The 20,873-nt window shown below is 41.3% G+C and overlaps 1 protein-coding gene across 1 annotated transcript; it reads right to left on the bottom strand.

Annotated features, from left to right (window-relative positions):
• Window positions 1-1,277: 1,277 nt before the first annotated feature.
• Window positions 1,278-20,486, bottom strand: pdik1l (PDLIM1 interacting kinase 1 like). Its single transcript, XM_075450243.1, has 3 exons — window positions 20,351-20,486; window positions 11,156-11,451; window positions 1,278-5,120 (listed from the first exon to the last, which is right to left on the bottom strand). The coding sequence occupies exons 2-3, from the start codon at window positions 11,438-11,440 to the stop codon at window positions 4,380-4,382; spliced, it is 1,026 nt and encodes a 341-aa protein (XP_075306358.1). The 5' UTR covers window positions 11,441-11,451; window positions 20,351-20,486; the 3' UTR covers window positions 1,278-4,379.
• Window positions 20,487-20,873: the final 387 nt, after the last annotated feature.

The raw sequence follows: 20,873 nt of genomic DNA, 5'->3' as shown, positions 1-20,873 counted from the left end.
CTCGCGCACATTCTTTAAGCGAAGCAGCATCGTCCGAAGCAGCCAGAGATGTCCTGCAGTGAAAACAGGCATCAGAATACTGATTTTTGTGGTATTGCTATTCACAGCAAAGTACAGTGCTGAGGGTTCATAAAACGCTGTGCATCTCAACCACAAATTCTGCCAATTCTGTGTCTGAGTGCAATATTAGGGAGGCCACTCTAGTATCAAAACAGAACGTGAAAGCAAATGTCAAGTGCTTCATTACAGGGATTCTATCTGTTACAGATGAAGGGGTGGGGGGTCCATCACACTGAAGATGGGCAACAAGTTGAGTGAAATTTAATTTTTCACCAAAGCTTAAGAGCAGCAAAGGAGCCAAGATTATTTGGCTTTTCTGGGTTCTTGTAAAAAATCTGTAAAAGTACACACAGTAAGAGGAAAAAGGGGTCCCAAGCGTGATCCCTCTGCCAAGTTCTAAAACAACTTAATAGGCTTAGAATTAGCTTGTCAAAGGCATGACCAATTGGATTACTGTAAAATTCAGAAGCAAAGGAAACGAGGAACAGTGACATAGTGAAACGAGATCAAGTTAAACACAACGGTATTATGTGTCAAAGAAAACAGAAAAAGCTCAGATCCTCTGGCTCGAGGAGGATGGCGTGTGCTGTCTTCTGTCACTTCTTCCCTGAAGGTAAGAGGTGCTGCATGCATAAGTAAGAACACTGGCTGACATTGTGCTCAGCCTCGTAAACAAATACCAACAGTGTTATCGCACCCAATCCAGCCTCACAGCGCTCCACCGCAATATGCAGTAGGTAGTTAGGAGGAATAAATATTTTAAAACAAAAGTGCTTTCACTCAATTCTTCGCTCTCTTGTACACGTTTGGGTTCGAAAATGTTCCAATATGAATGTTCAAGTCGCTGCTCTTATTAAAGAAGCAGCTTCCTCTTCACAAAAACAGGTCGCATGGAGTTCTCTCAAGAGTAGATCTGATTGCCATCTGTGGGAAAGTTGCTTCACAAAGTTGTTATTGTTGTACGCTTCCTTGTTAGATTTTTTTAAAGGATCATTCTGATTTTTTTTTCCAAGTACGGCCACATTTTCATAGTTTAAAACACTGTGCTCAACAAAATAACTAATGACTTCTGAGAAAGACAAACCTGTATCACAACAAGCACAGCTGTGACTGATACCATTACTGACGACTGCATTTCCAAGTTGAGCCAAACCCACGGTTTGGTGCTCAATAAAGAGGATCAATGTGTGCCTAACATTTAGTCTGAAGTTTATGGGCTATAAAATTTTTATTAAACACTTGATATTTACTTAAGCTTGCTTTGCTTGTTGATAAACTAAAAGATTACTACAGTACAACTATACATAACTGGCATGTCAACGTCAGGATTGTGCCCTTGTGATTAAGTTTGGGGGTTTTTTTGTTCCTCAGTTTAACATTTTTATTAATCTAAATGCGCTTTAGAGTATAGTTCATGACAGTTGATTCCCCCTGTCCATTTATTAAATGGTAGAAGAAAACTGAGCAGCTGCAGATAAGCTGTGGGTAGAGGAGGGACCAAATTGTATATTCACAGATCAAGCAAAGGTGTAGGGTTAGCTATTTTAATGCATGAAGGGATTATTTTTATGTAAATAAAACATTATAAATATGCATTTCTTTTATTGGTGGAGATGAGTTTTTAGGGGTTTCATCAAATCCCCAACAGTGACTTTAAAATAAAGCTGTAATTCAACCTTTGTGGTTAGAAAAAGCGTTTGTAATCGTGAAGTGCCAAATGTGAGTAGATTTACTGTTTGGAAAGTCAATCTCTTAAGGCAATTCATGGGCAGGTACACAGTACAGCGATCTAATAATGAATGGTAGCTCAATTCCTTTAATGAAACTCAAAAATCGCAAATAAATAAGAGACCCCTGGACCATGTGGGAGGAGGGTGATGGCTGTACAGGGTAGGGAGTAAGACGATGGAGTTTATTAGTTGTCCGACAAACTTCAACATAACCACAGCACTATAGAAGTTTGTGAGCCTTAAAACTATGTGCTTCTGATCTTTGAAGTACACTAACCTTTGTTATGCACATTCTTTGTCATTTACATTTAATGCCATCAGAATGCCCTGGAGCGCTCAGATACAACAGATCACAAATTTGGTTTTCAGCCCGTAACCACAAAGTTTTGCTATACAGTAACATGTCATGTGCCAACAACTGCATAACGACAGATTAAAGATACATTTATTTATTTTTTTAAATGTGACAGGTGAAGTCAAGAGACTATGTTACAAGACAACACTATCTGGGGACGCAAAGAAAATGAGATAAAGGGTGGCCTACAAGAATAATGACTGGATGACAGACGGATGCAGACCAGCTCAACTGTTCTGTGCCGCATCGCGTTGGCTTTGCTCTACAGATAAATTTGTCGACGTGCAGCTTCATGAGCACGAAAAGTTTGCAATGTCTCCCTCTGTTCTGTGGAGGCTGTGAATCAGGAGGTTGGAGCTCTGGTTGATTCCTATAATGTAACTACTGAAACATGTTTATATGCTCCAAATATTGTTTTGGTGTAAAAATGTCCGTTTTTCAAATCTCATCCAACTCTTTAAAGTTTGCAACCTTTCAAAAGATTCAATGCGGATTATGCTTCACAGGTGTTCAAAAAAAATAAATCAGAAGAAGACGCAAGCTGTACTACAGAAAAAGTAGAACATTTTTATTTTGCGTTTGTCTTTAGTCTTCTTCTAGTTAAGTCGTGCTACATGACCTTTAATGTTCCTCAAAGGTCTTTTGTCGTGTCTGTGGTGTCTTTGTGGCCTCAACTATAAGACATCTAATACATCCTAGCCCATTTAAATCTAATGTGTTTTATTTCTAAGTGCCTTTGACAGCAAAAGGTAGAATTTCAAGATCAAGACTTCCTGAGACCAGAGTCCCATTGGAAAAGAGTTGATTTCAAACTTGAACAGAGAATCAGCTGATCATGTCTCGTTTAAAATAAAAGTTTGAAGCTTAGATAAATTGAATTAATCAGAATGGTTATGCCAAAGTTATCATTAAATGTTCCTGTGCTGGACAGTTTTAACTCCAGAACCAACCAGCTGATGGGAACGTTGTCAGCCTAAACTCAGACATATTTGAAAAGTGATAAAGTTGACAGCAAGGAAAAATTGTTTGGAATTAAATGAACATACTTCACAAAAATTACTGAAGGTCCAGTGCGAAGATAGCAGATATATACATGTCATATGTCCAAAAGGTGCTTTGTTGAGCATAATGTTACGTCTACACAAGAGAACTATGACAAGAACCACTTGTAATAAAACCGAATGATCCTTTAGGCTCCCTGTCTCAATGGCTGTGTGAAGTGCTCCATTGTTAGGATTAAGTGTTTTTGTGTTTAAGGCAGTACATAAATAAAAGTGGCAACTCTTGATCATCATACATTCTAGTCAACTGGTGTGGGCTGGGTCTGGGACCAGTCAACTTATTTTGAAGTTTGCAATGGGCAGTAAGGACATTGAGAGAGGAAAAAAAAAAAAAAAAAAAAAAAAAAAAAAAACACCAACCACAAGCACCTGCTGGCTGCACACAAAATGTTCTCCACTAAACCAATGAAGCAGCTGACGGAGAAAAAAATATATATTTTTACGCAACAAAGTTTGGTATTTTTCACCCCCCAAAACCAAGGACCGAAATCTAAATCAACAGTTAACATTTGCCTACAAATACCATCATGCTTTATGTTTTTAATTACCTGAGCATTCAGGGCAGAACTGCATTTGATGCCAAAATACAATCAAATCGTGATCTAAAAATGAATGCTGGTTGTAATGACCAGGCTGAAATGAGTTTTTCAGCAGATTCTGTCAAGCCAGGAATGGCTTCAAAACACATTCCACACATTGAGGTGACTGGGTTGTAATAACGACCCTTTGGATAACTGTATGTTGCAAAAATCACAGGATAACGTCTCATATTGCATTTAGTAACAATTAGCACCAAGTTCATGATGGTATTTGGAGACAAGCTGTCGCTTTAACTTTCTCCGTGTACTGAATGAAGGACTTCTGGGGTAATTTTGTTCTTCCATCATGCTCGAGTGATGGTGTAAGGAGGAAGCAGTAGCTGTGATGCAAGTGGCCTGAGACAAAGCTGCAGTTTGGTGCAGCAGCAGCTGTGGGTGTCACACCTCCATCCTTTAATATAAAGACACAGCTAGTAGAAGACTGTATGTGCTTAGACAGTGGATGACGTTTAAACAATAATACAACCATTGCCTGTTCTATTTATTCCCCATTACATGAAGATCTGGGTTGTCAGTAGGTAATGAGATGTGAGCATGTGCTTGATGGGAGTCCATGGTGCCGTTTGCCCATCCATCACGTGTCCCAATCCAGCTCTCTACATGCAATGCGGACCAGTCTGAGCTCCAGTTCAAAGGCGTCGGGCCGTTCCTGAGGGTTGGCCGACAGCATCTCCCTGATCAGCTGCTTCATGTGGCTGTTCATGCTCTTTTTCCTGGCAGGGATCAGCAGCTCCATCTTTGGGTTCTCCAACAGGGCCTCCCCTAAAGGTACAATTTCTGAGCCCTGCTGCACGTAGCTCCCCAGGAGCTCCTTCTGGGTCTCCACATCCACAAAGGTGATGCGCTCCACCATGGCCCAGATGATCACTCCCAGGGCAAAGATGTCTGCCTTGGCCGTGTAGTGGCCCTCCCACACCTCCGGGGCCATGTAGAAGTCTGTTCCACAAGCTGTGGACAGGAAGCACTTGTTGACGTTGGCGGGCTCCTCGGGGTTGAGCCCAGAGGTGGAGCAGACTTTGCTCAGCCCAAAGTCGGCCACTTTGAGGGTGGGCTCGGATGAGCCGGCAGGAGTGCAGGCCTGCGAGATGAGGATGTTGTCTGGTTTGAGGTCGCGGTGTATGATCTGGTTGCGGTGCAGGAAGGCCAGAGCGCTGCCCAGCTGCAGCATGAAGCTGGTGTTGGTCTTGCGGCTGGGCTTACGGGACAGTAAGTAGGCGTTCATGTCACCCCCGTCACAAAAGTCCATTACAAACCATAAGTAGTAGGCACAACATGGGTCAAAGGTGATCTCACCCTTCAGTGACGTCTCCACCAGCTACAGCACAAACACAGAGGAAAAGAAAGATATTCTGTTAAAAAGAGATGGACAGTTCCAGACACAAGCAGCACACATCTCCCTCCATTAAGCTGTCAACACAAACTAAACAAAAGTTCACAACAAAGCTGCGTCTTTTTTTTTTTTTTTTTTTTTTTTTTTTTTAAATCCCTGCCACAGGATGTAATTTGATCTCAAATCTTCTGGAGAATGGGCCTCAAACCTGTGAGGTTTACCATTTCTCATTCAATTCAGATCACATGGACTGAGTTTCTGGAATTCGATAGATAATGACGTGTATAAAACAAGCAAAAGTGCAATTTTTTTACACAATCAATGAGAAAGTAAAAAGTTACAACTTCTGTGGAAAATCTCATTTCGGGCTTGCTCAAGATGTTCATGTTGAAAGTTTCAGATATGATCTTCTTTAATTCTGATCACAAATATCAAGAGTTAGCATTTGTACTAACTTCATATCATAATATTACTAATTATCTTAATGAGCAGATTTTCAATAACAATTTCTGACAAAAGTAACAGAAAAATATGAGAGCAACTCTATTGGGACTATTGGACTGTTTTAGATGGAGCGTGTGCAGAGCACCAAGGCTCATTTCAGTACATATGCAGATCGAATCAAACCCCAACCACGTTAATCGAGTGTGTTCGTCCGGTTTTGAGGATCATACAATTTTTTATGATTTTAGTTGGACTGACATGTTTACAAGTATTTTAAAAGTCCAGTTTTAGTCAAACCAACATAATTTAAAATTCTAAATGACTGTTTCACACAGCATGTCCCAGCTTTAAAGATGAACCCTGCTGCTTGCATGCTATAGGCTGGCATTGCTAGCTGGCTCTAGGTGAAATTTGAATTCCTTCCTTTCACACTGAAACACACACCAACTTCTGTTTTTACAAAAAACATTTAGCCTGTGACTTTAGATCCTGTATTAAAACGTTTAATGTAAACTGCTTTACAGTCAAAACAAGTGTCCCGAATATGTGTAGCAGGCAATTCCCCCATGAAACCCTGCTGTAAACAAATGGCTGTCAATTGTGTGACATTCCATGAGCCAAAGAATCCACTGCCCTATTATGATTTGCTCTTCTGAAAGCATGTACTGGAATGTCACAGAGCAGTAAAAAAAAAAAAAAATTAAACAAAACAACAAAAAGAAGAAAGAAAAAAAGAAGTGGAATAACAGGATTCTGGGAAAGCGTCCAACGCTGGCACTGCAGAAAAGTGAATGAACAGTGCGACAATCGGCCAGTGAGCTGTTCAAAGGCTATAATCAGGCCTGTGAGCCTGCTGTCACGCAGCGGGAGGCACTGGAACATGACAGGCTGCAGACAGGCTGACTGGAGAGAGGGGCCCTCTCACCCCCACCCTCAGACCCCAACCTGACAGCACATTCATGTAACTCTGGGGCCACCGACAACAGGGATCCAACCAGAAGCCCGAGGACACTTCTGCATATGCCCACATAAAACACAGCCAACATCTGTGTTGATAGCAACTGTCTCTCAAACCTTAAACTATAAAATCATATCATAAAAACAAAACTTGTTACCGATCCCTGATGACTCACTTTGCAATACAGGGGAGGGAGAACAATTTATTTTTTTCTTATTATTATTTTTGTGTGGGAGTGAAGATGTCAGTTAAACACAGAAAGATGGCGCAATGTTGGAAAAAGTTATTAACTGAGGTCGGCAGCTGATTTCAAGAAAGCTTCATATCCTGACATGAGACATGACATCTTCATTATGTCATGGCACACTGTAAATCTAAACATGCTTTCATCAGTTACAGAAAGTTTACAGTCAGCCTGTTTTAGTACATAGCAACATGAGGCCAAACAAACAAGTGCTCTTTGTACACTGTATTCAACTTCCTCCTAAGTCTGCAGTCGTCTCTGTAACTTGTGGAGGGAAACCATTAGCCCAGTGTCTTGCCATCTAAAGAATACCAGCTGATATCAACAAGCTGTGCTTCTGACACCACTTTGTTAAAAAAAAACATGACAGTAGACAGTGCGTTTGTATGAGGGGGAGATGATCAGATAATGCTGGGCTCTCTGATACAACAGATGTTCCTGTAAACTTTACACATATCTGGTTGTGTGAAACTCAAGCCTGTGTCCTGGTTGGTTCACATTAATAATTTCAAAGAACTAGAACACATGCACATTTAGGAGGGGCCACACCCACCACACCAAGACTGAAAAACATCTTACTACAATGCAACCTACAGCCTCATATAGTTTAAAAACTAGTTTAACTGGCTAACTGAGCACTGTAGCAGTAGATTAAGTTTGATCTTTATGTTTCATTTATCTGAAACTGATTTCAAGATACAACTTTTCATCAAACAATGTAACACACCCACCATCTGGAAAAAAAACTTGACTGCTAATGAGCGAAACTGAGTGTGTCCTGTCAGCTCTAAATCAAAATATACATGAAACAGCTGATTCCAGCTGGAAAACAGACGCTTTCCTGTCTACAGTGGTACAAAGTTTCCACTCCTACACTTCTGTAAAGCTTTCAGCTGCGCACAAACCTGCACAGTTATGTGATGGAATGAATGCGCAAGGTGACAAGAAGCAGACTTACACAATGTGACACAACATTGTTTCTCGTAATGTTAACAGATGCATTTAAAAAAAAGGTTAGAGCCCTTCCCTAATGTGGAAATTCTCAGGTAAATAAAATGTATGGCAGCCGGGAAAATTTACTTCCCAATTTCCTGGAGAAACACATATTTACACATAAAAACACACACAACTTGCAAGGAGAGAGACAGACAGTGACGTGCTCAACCTTCCTACTATTTGCTTCTGTATGCAGTCAGATGTTGTCGAAACAAGTTAAAAGGAAGAAAGAGTAAACAAATGTGAAGTATGAGTCCACGCAACAGGTTTTGCTTGGAGCAATTCTGACACATAAAAGTAACATGCATGAAAGACAGAAACTGAAAGGAGCTTCGTCCAAGTCTTTGGACCAGGACAATTCACAGAAGTGAACCAAACTAGTGCCAAAAAAAAAAAAAAAAAAAAAAAAAAAAAGCTATTTCTATTCAGATTAATTCAGACATCTGATTTCCCCACAACAACATAGGTTAATCCATTTTTTGTTTAAAAAAAAAAAAAAGATAATAAATCATATTCTAATCTAATCATATACATTCAGAATATTCAACTGCAACATCTCTGTTTATACAATCCTATAAAAAAAATTTAAAAAAACAATCAGGACAGCCTTTATTTTTAAGATATTTATAAGATTGGTTGAGCCTGCGAGCAGTGAAAAAACACATACTTCTGTTTTTACTTTATTTTTGACTGGCTGACCCACCCACTGGGTACTGGATGCTGTTACACACCTGTCTAGTCTGGAAAGCTAACTCGTAGAGAAATCTACTCATTTCTCTCTGGCTGTTACTGAGTCACACCTGCTTGTTTTCAAGTAGTGATGCTCCGATCGATCGGCTGCCGATCATGATCGGCCGATAATGCCCAAAAATAGCCTGATCGGCGATCGGAAAAATATGCCGATCAAAAAACCGATCACGTGACGTAAATTACTAGCTTTTTTTTTTTGACGTAAATTACTAGCGACCACTTTCTAATGTGGTACGTGACGTGTGTACAGAACCGAACAGGCAAAACCTCTACAGTGCATCTCGACAACATGACCTCTCCTGTCTGGAATTTCTTCAAAGTGTGTCAGAAAGATGTGAAACTTACTGCGGTCACGCCATCTGCGCTTCGGAGAGGCACGGTCGCGCTAGCGACACTTGAAAATCGAGTGCCCGTTTACATCGCGTTGTACGGTAAAGCGTGTGAGCGGATTTATGGTGCATTCAAGTGCACCCCGTAAACTCAGAAATCTATATCGAAGTTGATTTTTCATTTGTTGGAATACATACACCTGTCATTACTTGGTTGTTTTTTACTACATTCTTTTTAATGATTAAAACAAAATGATAGAACAAAATTATTGAAGCATATTCAGAATCAAACTCATTTCTGCATAGTCAGATTTGAAAACTTCACTTAGAACCAAATCAAAATGTTCTCTGCCGACTCCACAAGATTCTTGTTCTACATGTCCCCAGCTACCTCTGTGGTGATTTTCAAGTCATTTCACTGCATCATTGTTTAATAATCTGATGTTGAAATCATACCCAATGAATGGTGTATATGGGCAGATTAAAATATTAATAGAAAATAAAAAAAACAATTGTTTTCTGCAAACTCCACCAGATTCATGTTCTACATGTCCCCAGCTACCTCTGGCGGTTTAATTTCTATAAATGGTGCACTCTCTGCACTTCCTTTCATCTGAAAGGCATGGAAATGTCAGATTCCTTCCGTGATCGGCAATCGGGCAGATCATGATTTTGTTGATCGGTGATCGGTCCAAAAAATGCTGATCGGAGTAGGGCTGTCGCGGTGAGGGAATTCCCACCGCGGTGACTCATAGCCGCTCAACAGCGCGGTATGCGGTGATATCGTATTTTTGTTCATTAGGCTACTTTTCACGACATGCAATGTCAGATGAAAATCGAGCGCATAATCCGTCTTTTTTTCCCAGCGATTCTGACATTTCACTTTGCTTTGCCTGTCATTTACTCGCTCACAGACCAACATAGCGGAGATCAAGCAGCGCATACCCCAGTTCTGTTGCCAGTGCCACATGGCAAATATCAACATTGTTGCAGACCTGCGCACGTTTCGTTTAGTAATGACGGAGAAAAACGAAGCAGATCAGTGCAGCTGTTGAGCTCACGTGTCCGGGATACAGTTTTTTTAAACAGACTGCCGCCGACCAACCAACCCAAGCTGAACTTTAACTGTTTCCGCGAACAGACAATTCACAAACTACTCTGAGAATACGTTTCACCTACACAGTTTTGTTGAAATGATCAGGTATTTCCCAACAGCAAATGTGCACACCAAGCTGTGGTTCTGTGGAAGCTAGTTTTTTGTTGATATTAGACGGTCGCATTTACAACGTTAAACATGGATAACAAGGGAAGATTCAAAGCCATAAAGTGTCCGGACTATGCAGAGGAGTAAAGCCGAGATAAAGATAGGCCACTGCATTTTATTTTAACTTCTATTGCTACGACACTGAGTAGGCATATTCTTGTAATATCAGCTGCTGAGGGAGAATGAGACCACAACGAGTAGCATGCAGACGTGTGTGCGTGTGCGGTGCCTATATGCAAAGATGACGACAGAAACGGGGCACCTCGCTGTGTTAATGTGTTTCTCCTGCCTTGCGGAAAAACTCTTTTAGTTTCTCGAGTTGTTCTGCGCGTGCAAGGGGGCGTGCGGTGGTGGCGGTGGCCTGGACACGCACCGCGGAGGTCCTCTCAGCACCGCGGTGATTGCATTTTGCGGTTATCGCGACAGCCCTAGATCGGAGCATCGCTATTTTCAAGTATTTTCTCTGTAAATAGAATGAACACCCTGAATGACTGAGAACTGATGTCTGCTAGTGAGCCCACAGGTGGCTTTATGAGCTAAATCCATAACCTTGTGTAATTACCGGGAATAATACTGCATGACATTATAGCAGCGAGCCAATGTGTGTTGACTTCCATCAAATGTAAACTTGAACTATGTTTTTCACTCTTTGGGAAACTCAAGGAGTCCTTTACCAAGATAAATGTACGGGTATCCATCTATGGTCTTTAGGTGTCTGTTTTGCTTTGATCTGTTAATTTATTTTCCAAATGTCGCAATCAGTTTCCTCCATTGGAAAGATTTCACTTTGTGGCAACTAGAGGAAGTGTTGAGTGTACACTTTCAGCACGGTTATCTGCTCTGTGCAAATAAACTGGAACAAATATGGTTTCACAATTTAACCTACTTCATAAATTCAGTGTGATTGCTGGGTGGTGTCAACAGTCCTTCAAAGCTTCTATCGACTGTCTTTACTGCAGGACATAAATCCAGCATGAATGCATGAAATATTTGTACTTTTTCCAAACTTTGTTTAATAAAATTCTGCATCTGTACCTCAAGGTAGAGAGGGGAGTTGGAGCCATGGTTCATCCGCTGGGCTAGCTGGTCTCGCTGAAGGATACACTCCTCCAGGTGGATGACATTTGGGTGTTGGCTTTGGATGCTGCTCAGAGCCCAAAACTCCCGCAGGGCCAGCTCCACATTCTCTGGAGAGTGGCAGCGGATCTTCTTCACTGCCACCCGGGCCCCTGTGCGCTTCACCACTGCCTCATAGACAACGCCGTAACTACCGCGCCCCACCTCCTGGATTAGCTCGTACTTCGGCTGGCTGCTTACCATCCTAGTCCTCACTGTGGAGAAACAACATGGGTGTTAATCTCACCCTGTCAAACTGGTTGACTTTACATGATTCACTTTAAAGCGATACTCCGGAGTAGATTCAACCTGGGGTCATTTGAACCGTGATATCCAGCCAAGTAGCCCACCCGCAGTTTTTTCGATATTGGCTGAACATCAGCTGAGTTACTGAGTTATCCCGAATAGCTTCGTACAAGGGTTAATGGATCCTGGCACTATCTCCAAAATTACCACACTAAAATCACATGCCATGACACCAAACTTCTACAGTAGTACAAATATGGTCTGTACTCACAAAATGATGCATTTGGAAGTTTGAAAATAGTCCAGGAGTTTATTATTATCAACACAAGCCTGATAGCTTTTCTGCTGCTAAAGCTGCGTCGACGTCACTTCTGGGAGCTGGGAGCTTCAAAGTAAGATGAGGGTTGATCTACTACTGTAGACAACAAAGCAAGGCTGCTCAATTTCTCCATTGATAAAATAATTTCACAACTCTACGACATAAAAATTCATAAAAAAACATGTAGAATATACTTTGTTCTTTCCTTTAGATGGACATCTGTCCCAAGACTCAGGTTGGGTGTGTTATTAAAGAAAAAAAGCACCGACTGTCAGACATATGCTCCACATCTGCCCACAGCTCGTTTTTAGACAATTGAACTGAATTCATTGACAATTGAATTGCTTTACTGTTTACATCTATCTGCTGCTCATGGTGTTGACATTATCAGTTCAGGAAAATGTGTTTTGTTGTGCGTGTGTGTGTGTGTGTGTGTGTGTGTGTGTGTGGGGTTGGTTGATCCGACCTGGATGCCTCAATATCTCAAAATGAATAATAGTTACTTGACTCAACTCCAGTTGAGTACTTGTTGCTTTCAACAGGCTTTGCTAAAATATTGCAGCTCTCGTCTCCTTTAAAAAAAAGAAATTATAATAATAATTAAATCTGGCCTTTTGATTGGGCTTCTTTGTGATAATCGACCAGCTTATTCAGAACAAATATCAACTGATAACAATCAGTGCAAGATCGATCGAAGTTTCCTTATGCAAGGAGTTCAAACATACTGTCAGCGCAGTGCAAAGATGCAGAGAATGGAGGCTTTTAGCCTTCTGCTCAGTAACATGTACAGAAGTTTACATTCACTTCCTCTTAAAAACAGTTAAAAGCAATCAACACATCCCGAGTATATTTGTGCGTTAGTGTGTACCGAATGCACAGACCGGAGGTCCTCATGAAACTAGTTAGATCATGATGGAAAACACTGGAAGTAACAACGTGACTGTGGCTTTAGAAGTTAAAAGGTCCACTAAAAGCGCTGCTTCCCCAACTGACCTCACATAAACAGACACGCTCAATAAAGATGAATAAATCATCCTCATACAAGATGCACTTTTTACAGCAGAAAGGGCATGCAACCTGGTGCAGCTACTTGCTATCACATAAAGCTGTGACACATATTAAATGCTTAAAGTGATACTCCGGAGTAGATTCAACCTAGGGTCATTTGAACCGTGACATCCAGCCAAGTAGCCCACCCGCAGTTTTTTCGATATTGGCTGAACATCAGCTGAGTTACTGAGTTATCCCGAATAGCTTCGTACAAGGGTTAATGGATCCTGGCAGTATCTCCAAAATTACCACACTAAAATCACATGCCATGACACCAAACTTCTACAGTAGTACAAATATGGTCTGTACTCACAAAACGATGCATTTGGAAGTTTGAAAATAGTCCAGGAGTTTATTATTATCAACACAAGCCTGATAGCTTTTCTGCTGCTAAAGCTGCGTCGACGTCACTTCAGGGAGCTGGGAGCTTCAAAGTAAGATGAGGGTTGATCTACTACTGTAGACAACAAAGTATATGCTATATTCTACATGGTTTTTTTATGAATTTTTATGTTGTAGAGTTGTGAAATTATTTTATCAATGGAGAAATTGAGCAGCCTTGCTTTGTTGTCTACAGTAGTAGATCAACCCTCATCTTACTTTGAAGCTTCCAGCTCCCAGAAGTGACGTCGACGCAGCTTTAGCAGCAGAAAAGCTATCAGGCTTGTGTTGATAATAATAAACTCCTGGACTATTTTCAAACTTCCAAATGCATCGTTTTGTGAGTACAGACCATATTTGTACTACTGTAGACGTTTGGTGTCATGGCATGTGATTTTAGTGTGGTAATTTTGGAGATAGTGCCAGGATCCATTAACCCTTGTACGAAGCTATTCGGGATAACTCAGTAACTCAGCTGATGTTCAGCCAATATCGAAAAAACTTCGGGTGGGCTACTTGGCTGGATATCATGGTTCAAATGACCCCAGGTTGAATCTACTCCGGAGTATCGCTTTAAGTAATTATTCATAAGTTAGTGTTTTATCATTTTCAATTAAAACAAAAAAGAATGATTTTGTATGTTGGTGATCATAGTTGGTGATCAGAAATCTGAATTGCTCTAGAGAATACCCACGCTAATATGACGTTAGTCAGACCAAACCAGGACTTTTAAAGTATATGTAAACATGTCTGTCCATCCAATAACTGTCTGAAAATGAACTTCTAACAGGCCTGGGTAATGTGGTTGGGATCAACCGGACTCAAATGGGCCTAGACACTCTGCACATGCTTTAAAGTTCAATCTTTTTGCATCTTTTTCCAGCAGAAAAGTGTAATGTGCATATCAACACAGCTGAATTCTCAACAAAGCTGCTCATTCACATGTTTTTTTTATCTTTAGTCAGGCAGCTAAACGCCTCAGAAACTCACAGTGACAGAAAAGCAGCCCATTAAAACCGTGTCAACACGTGGTCTCTTAAAGCATTTCCTGTCATTCTGCTCCAACAAAATCCTGACAAAAATCATCATTCAAGCAACTTAAAGACAACATATCTCTGCAGGGGATTTGGCTTTACTTTCATGTACAATGATCTCCCACAGACAAAGTTAGAAGTGGCAGTATGTGTTGAATATTTTTTTTCAAGCTGTCCATAGCATCAGACATACATCATTCAATAACTCAATTCCCCTCCTGTGCGTGTATGCTGGGATAAGCATTGTGGCCCAGTTAAATGGCCAAGTCAAGCTGTAACCACACCTTGACTCAACCGTGTTTGTGTCTGTGTGTAATGTTGCCCAGAATGCAACATCCAGTATTAAGTTTGTTGTTTGTCACACCCATGGATGTATTATATTAACTGGATAAGGGACTGCAAAATGGCCGCCGTAGATTTCAATGGAGTTGCTCGCCTGGCGCATATGCCGAAAAAGTTCCTGACTTCCGGGTCTACTTCCGCGTTATGCGGCCCATAGAGCATGCACAGTAGAGTCACCCCCCATGATGCTTTGGGGCCTCCCATCATGCCCCGGGGCGATGAGGACGTGCACGTACACAGCTGTGACGTCACGCTGGGAAAAGAGACTTTTCTGGGGCTTTTCTGGCCGTTAGAAAACTTTTTGACGGATAAAAAGTCCATGACTTATATAATACAAAGATTAGTAAATAACAGCGGTTACAGCTGGAGACGTCCTGTGAACAGTTTTACAGGCATCTCTTTTTCTATTGCGGTCTATGGAAAAATGCTTTTTGGGCCACAGGGGATTTTTTTTTGTTGCAATACCACGAGTGGCCACTAGGAAAAAATCGGCGTGCTGGCTGAGAGGCAGCGCCGGAGTGTGGTCACACCCAGTTCCCTCCACCACCCTTCTGCACACAAACATATTACTATCAATAGGTAATAGCAGGGTAAAAAGAGCAGGCATTTAGTTTGGCAGTAACAACAGCAAATCTCTCTTGTTGCTCTCTTAAAGTCAAGCTGGGTTAGCATAGCTTTTCTTCCAGCTCTCTTGTTTCTGTACTCCAACTTGAGCTAATGGCATTACACTCCACAGTGGTTTCTTCCAAACATAGGGAGTGACACACTTCCGATAACAAACCTGCTAAGTTAGACTGAGTCACAGATGCAGTTAGGGGGTTGGTATATGCAGTTTAACACAGGAATCAAGACAGGTGAACCTCTGAGGATGTCATTTAGCAATAAATCTAAGCTGCTGTCTGCTGTCATTTGCTCAGCTGATACACTTCTGAGCATGTTGCAGACTCCCTTTGGCTGCTACATTAAAGTACTTTATGACTTAAAATGTTTCTACAATTTGTGACTGGCCTGTAAGATGAACCCTTTCAAGACATAAAATATCTGCCATTAATGGCTTCATAATCATCCGTTAAACTGTCAACATTCTGTCATTCAGACACACATACAACAGCAGTTTATTTGCAGTAAAGTAATGACCATAGTTATAATAAGTTCAACAAATTTTTCTCTTCATCTGGAGACACCTTATCCACTGTCACTTCTGCTGTCCGCAGTGTGTGTGAGTGGATCTGTCATTATATATTCCACTCTCCAATTTGCATTTAAATGGAGTTATTAGATTCTGGTTAATGAGCTTAATGTGTTAAATTGCAATGCTCAGACTGCTTTCTGCTGTTATATAGAATCATCATGTTTGACAACCCCTCACCCCCTACTCATCTTTCAGAGGTCACACTGCTCCCATACCAGGCCTCTAAATCCACAGGATACGCAGTGATCATGTCCTTGCCTAAACTCATATTGTCACATGAAAGGGACAGAATGCCTTAATTTACCCGTCTCCCTCATATTCATATTCTTGGTGCTGCTCTGAACTGAGAGACTGCAGTCAAGTAAATGTGCCCTCACCTGAATTACAATAACATTAAGATTGCAAGAAGAAAACCATATCGGCTACATTGTTTTGGCTGTTAATTACAGAACACTCCTGCAGCTATACTAGGGGTGGAACGGTACAAAAAAACTCACGGTTCGGTACGTACCTCGGTACGGACCCTACGGTTCGGTACATTTTCGGTACAGTGCCGAAGGAGGCGTGTTGCGAGGTTCGAGCACATGTAATAGATATCTGAATCCTGCCTCTTCTACAGTGGAATATGGGCGCATAGCAGATGCGATGTAAATTCCAATTGCTTCGGTAATTTGTTTTGCTCTGCATGTATTCGTATCCAGGGGTTGTTGTAATACATTTGGGAGACGTAATTGGTCGGGTCTTTTCATGGTTCTATAGCAACGCATCTGACGGAGGTGTTTGGTGGTCGGTAGCTACGCCACATGTCATGCTATCACGGCTGAAATGTTTCATCATACCACACAGACAGAACCGGCGCGTGTTTAATAAGTTAAACTTACACGTTGTCTCCTTTGTCTGCGGCGCTCTGCTCTCCTTTCTTCCTTCATGAAACGAAGAAGTATCACCTGACTCTGTGTGCTTTTCCAGCCTCGATATTAGACGCCTGATGTGATTGTCCATGATTAATATCACCGTCATGCATACCATGAACACGGTGGCCTCCCCGCTCTCCATATTAGCTTCTTTGTGGTGTTTTTTCGTCTCTCGGGTTTTGTTTTGTTCCGTTTTGTTGTTGAACGTGGCGCTAAACGGCTAACGGCTAACACGTCACTGACACGGACGGCTGCGCGCGGCGCATCAGTCCCGACTCATGTGCGAATGCAGACTGAAACAGCTCCGCTGGGGAAGGACAGTTATCAGAACGAAATTCGAGTAGGACAGTTCTGATAACTGAGTTCTTATAACTACTCTGTCCGAAAGCGTATATCTCTACGGACCAATCAGACCTTGCATGTGGCAGTGTTTAAATGGGTCCTGAAGGAAACTCTTGCAAAATAACAGTTCCGCGTTCAGAAAACTTCCGTACCGTGTGTATTCTGCGTGGAAATGCGCGTACCGAACCGTGACCCCCGTACCGTGACGGTTCGGTACGAATACATATACCGTGCCGGCCCTAAGCTATACAGTATGGAATGTCTACGACACACATAACAGCACACAACTCAACAACAACCCATGTTAGAGACACAAAATTTGCCACTTTGTTAAAGGACAAGACCGTTTTTTTGACATTGGGCCCTTGATTTCACATTATAACATGATGTTCTACTCACCCCTGCTTGTTGTTGGTAATTTGGAGCTGTTCCGAAGATATTCGAGAGGCGTCTGGCTGCTCTCTTGAGATATTCGGCCATGAAACGGTTTCCTATGGGCAATGTTATACAGGCACAAACTATGCTGTTTATAATTTATTAATTACTGTACACTAGCACTGATAACGTGGAGGTGTGTCGCTTACTTAAAAAAAATCCGGGTTACTGTAATTTTGAATTTTTGTCGTAAAGTGGGTGTTACTGACGTCATCATCGTGCTACTACCACAGACAGCCCACAGACAAACACACACAGACTTTACGACAAAAATTCAAAATTACAGTAACCCGGATTTTTTTAAGTAAGCGACGCCCTCCACGTTATCAGTGCAAGTGTACAGTAATTAATAAATTATAAACAGCATAGTTTGTGCCTGTATAACGTTGCCCATAGGAAACCGTTTCATGGCCGAATATCTCAAGAGAGCAGCCAGACGCCTCTCGAATATCTTCGGAACAGCTCCAAATTACCAACAACAAGCAGGGGTGAGTAGAACATCATGTTATAATGTGAAATCAAGGGCCCAATGTCAAAAAAAACGGTCTTGTCCTTTAAAGTGAGGCCATGTTTCACAACTGGTTTTCATTACATGGATATTATGTTACCTCATTGAGGTGTTTATAACCTCTTTTCTATGTGTACAGTATGCATATGCCCATCATTTTGTGACATTGAAAAAAAAAAAGAAAAACTAATAAAAAATGTCACTGTTTGTTCTTCTGTCAAAACAGATAATCATTTTGGCAGCTGACAGTTGCTTCATGTTGGATAACTGTTAACAAGACTGGAGTGAATAGGTAGGTGAAACATCTCCTGAATGAGCTGCGGTTCTTTAGCAGTACCACAACCACAACAGGTGGATGTGGTACTGCTACGTAAGCAGGACAGACATCAGGTAAGTGGTTCTGCCCAAGCATGGAAGCAATCATGTTAAATGGATTTCAGAGCAGAGTTCATCCTTTGTATCCCTTCATGGTTGAGGGACACTGAGTTTTTCCTATAAACCTGATAAACACAAATTAACACCTGTAAAGCAGCACTTAAAGATGGCAACAACTGCTGTAGCCACAAAATATCTAGAAGAATTCAAGCTGCCGTCGGCAGGTTTTCAAAATTGCGAGTCTAAAGTCGGAAAATTCGAACTGATACAACTTTCAGGTCCCTCCCCCAACCTCTAACAAGCTCCGAATCGCCCCCAAACCCCTCCCCCTCTGTGGACAAGGTTGTGCACGTGAGTTCACACCAGTGTGAGCGCACTCAAGCTGGGGCAGACTCACGCTCAGCAGCGTGTGCACAAGCTGTGATTGACAGGTAGGATTCCTCCACCCTAACTTGATTGGTTAAAAACAGCCGGGAGTGCTTGGTTTTTGCAAGCATGATTACAGGCTTCAGAGGGAGCTACAGATTTCGTTATTTTTCCTAAACAGCCTACTTAATATTCTACTTCCAGAATCCCATGACAGTTCAAGCTAATATGACTACAAAAAAAGTTGCCGACCGCAGCTTTAAACATTAAAACCACAAATTACATTAATATATCTCAAGTACTTTTTGTTTTGTTTTTTCAATCAACCCTGCAGTAAATACAAATTTGCCCGAATTTGAGACACATTTTTAATATTACCAAAACTAAATCAAATTCAGATAATGAACTCTGTGTCCTCTGGCATGTGCAGCAGTTCAAACCAGTAGAGATCCACATATCTCATAAGTCACATTCATCCTCATTCCAGTCATTCCAGAACCCTGATCGACCACCTAAAGCTGCGCTCTCTCAACTTCTGATCAGTGTAACTATCAAGTATTTTAACAATTGGTCTGAAAATTAGTAGAACAAATACATTAGGAAATCCTTTGATTCTAAAATCCTTGAACCTATGGTCAAGAATCAACAACTTGGACTACACATAAAGATTATTTTTAGTGTTCCTGTGTGTTTTTAGACCAACAATTCAAAACAAAGCAGAAAACAATGTAAGAACGTTTGATATCTTAACTCGATGCATACATCAAATCAGAAACAGCAACTGATCTAAAGTTAGAGGAATACTGGCCCAAAAAACACCTGTTTAAAAAAATAATTAAATGTTTCCCTATTTGTTAACATTTTTATGAAATAATCACTAATGTTACAAAACCCACACTATAAACATCACATTTGGCAAGCTGCCAATTTCAATTATTACGTTTTAATACGCTGATTCGAGTGTGGAGCCAAAGATTTCGTTGTCCTGCATACTGGAAATAACAAGACACACACCTGCCTGTAGACAGATATCCAACGGACGAACCACAAAACTTTATTTTACTGTAGAAAAAGATCTGACAGTGTCACGTTTTGGGAGCGATAAATCTCTACAATAGTCATGAGAAAACAACTATCTCCCATACAGAGAAAACGATAGACAACAACCAAACTAGCTAATTATGGGTTCATTTGTATGATATGAGGCTATGAGGCTAACAGCTATATGGCCAGGACAACGTCAGCTAACGATGTTGTTGGTTAGCTAATGTTAGCTAATGATGTTAACACCAGCTAACAAAGAGTCCAGCTTTCGCTTACAAAATCGAAATACATATCGGCATTAGCTTTTGTAATTCGAAACAAAAACAACGTAACTGCTTTTAAAATTGCTATTACAGTGGGACACAGAAGAGGCTTGCGCGACAAGCTCAAGGTATTGACAGTTTATTGTCCTGTGTATGTGTGTGTGTGTATGAGTGTGTGTTATCAAGAAATCCAGCCTCAAATCTCACACACCTGCACGCCAAGCAGGCAAACAAGCAAGACAATGGTCGAGATATAGAAGACTGTAGTTGTTACATCGCGGGTTGTCATCTTTTCAGTCTCACCTTTGAGTCGCTTCTCGGGTGTTCATTTGTTGTCTTCCTCACGCTCCCTGGCAGCCATTACCGCTACGCACGTTCTGCTCGCTCAATCAAACCGACGAGGTTTTGTCAAACACTGGACGTGAGAACGTGCAGCTGCTTGTGCAGCGCGGCGCAGCGGGTTGCCCGAGCGAACGACTTCCGGTCACATTTCAAAGTAAACAGCATAAGCCGTTCTGGAAATCTAAAGACGAATGTGCAGACGTTTTGCTTCCAGGCGTATGATTATACATATGAAGCTGTTTGTAAAAAAAGGGCATGTCTCTATTGCAGTCAGGATAAAAGAAAGAAAGCCCCGGTAAAGATTAATTGAATATTTCATCCTAAAATACACCATTTCAACTAAATAGTTGAAGTAAATAGTAATCTGTTATTATATTATAATTCCAGGGTGTACCCCCCCCCCCAATGGGACCTGGGATAGTCTCCAGCCACCCCACAACTCTGAATTGGATTAAGTCAGTATAGAAAATGGATGGATGTTTCA

The sequence above is a fragment of the Odontesthes bonariensis genome, chromosome 18, assembly GCF_027942865.1.
Source record: "Odontesthes bonariensis isolate fOdoBon6 chromosome 18, fOdoBon6.hap1, whole genome shotgun sequence".
Classification (NCBI taxonomy): Eukaryota; Metazoa; Chordata; class Actinopteri; order Atheriniformes; family Atherinopsidae; genus Odontesthes; species Odontesthes bonariensis.
This window is presented reverse-complemented; position numbering and strand designations above follow the sequence as displayed.

Bases quoted from the DNA above. Each gene is read 5' to 3' on its own strand.
- pdik1l (XM_075450243.1), bottom strand. From the start codon at position 11,440: ATGGTAAGCAGCCAGCCGAAGTACGAGCTAATCCAGGAGGTGGGGCGC. The intron at 5,121-11,155 runs GTACAGATGCAG...TTTGTGCTGTAG, and splicing joins ACTCCCCTCTCTACCTTGAG to CTGGTGGAGACGTCACTGAA.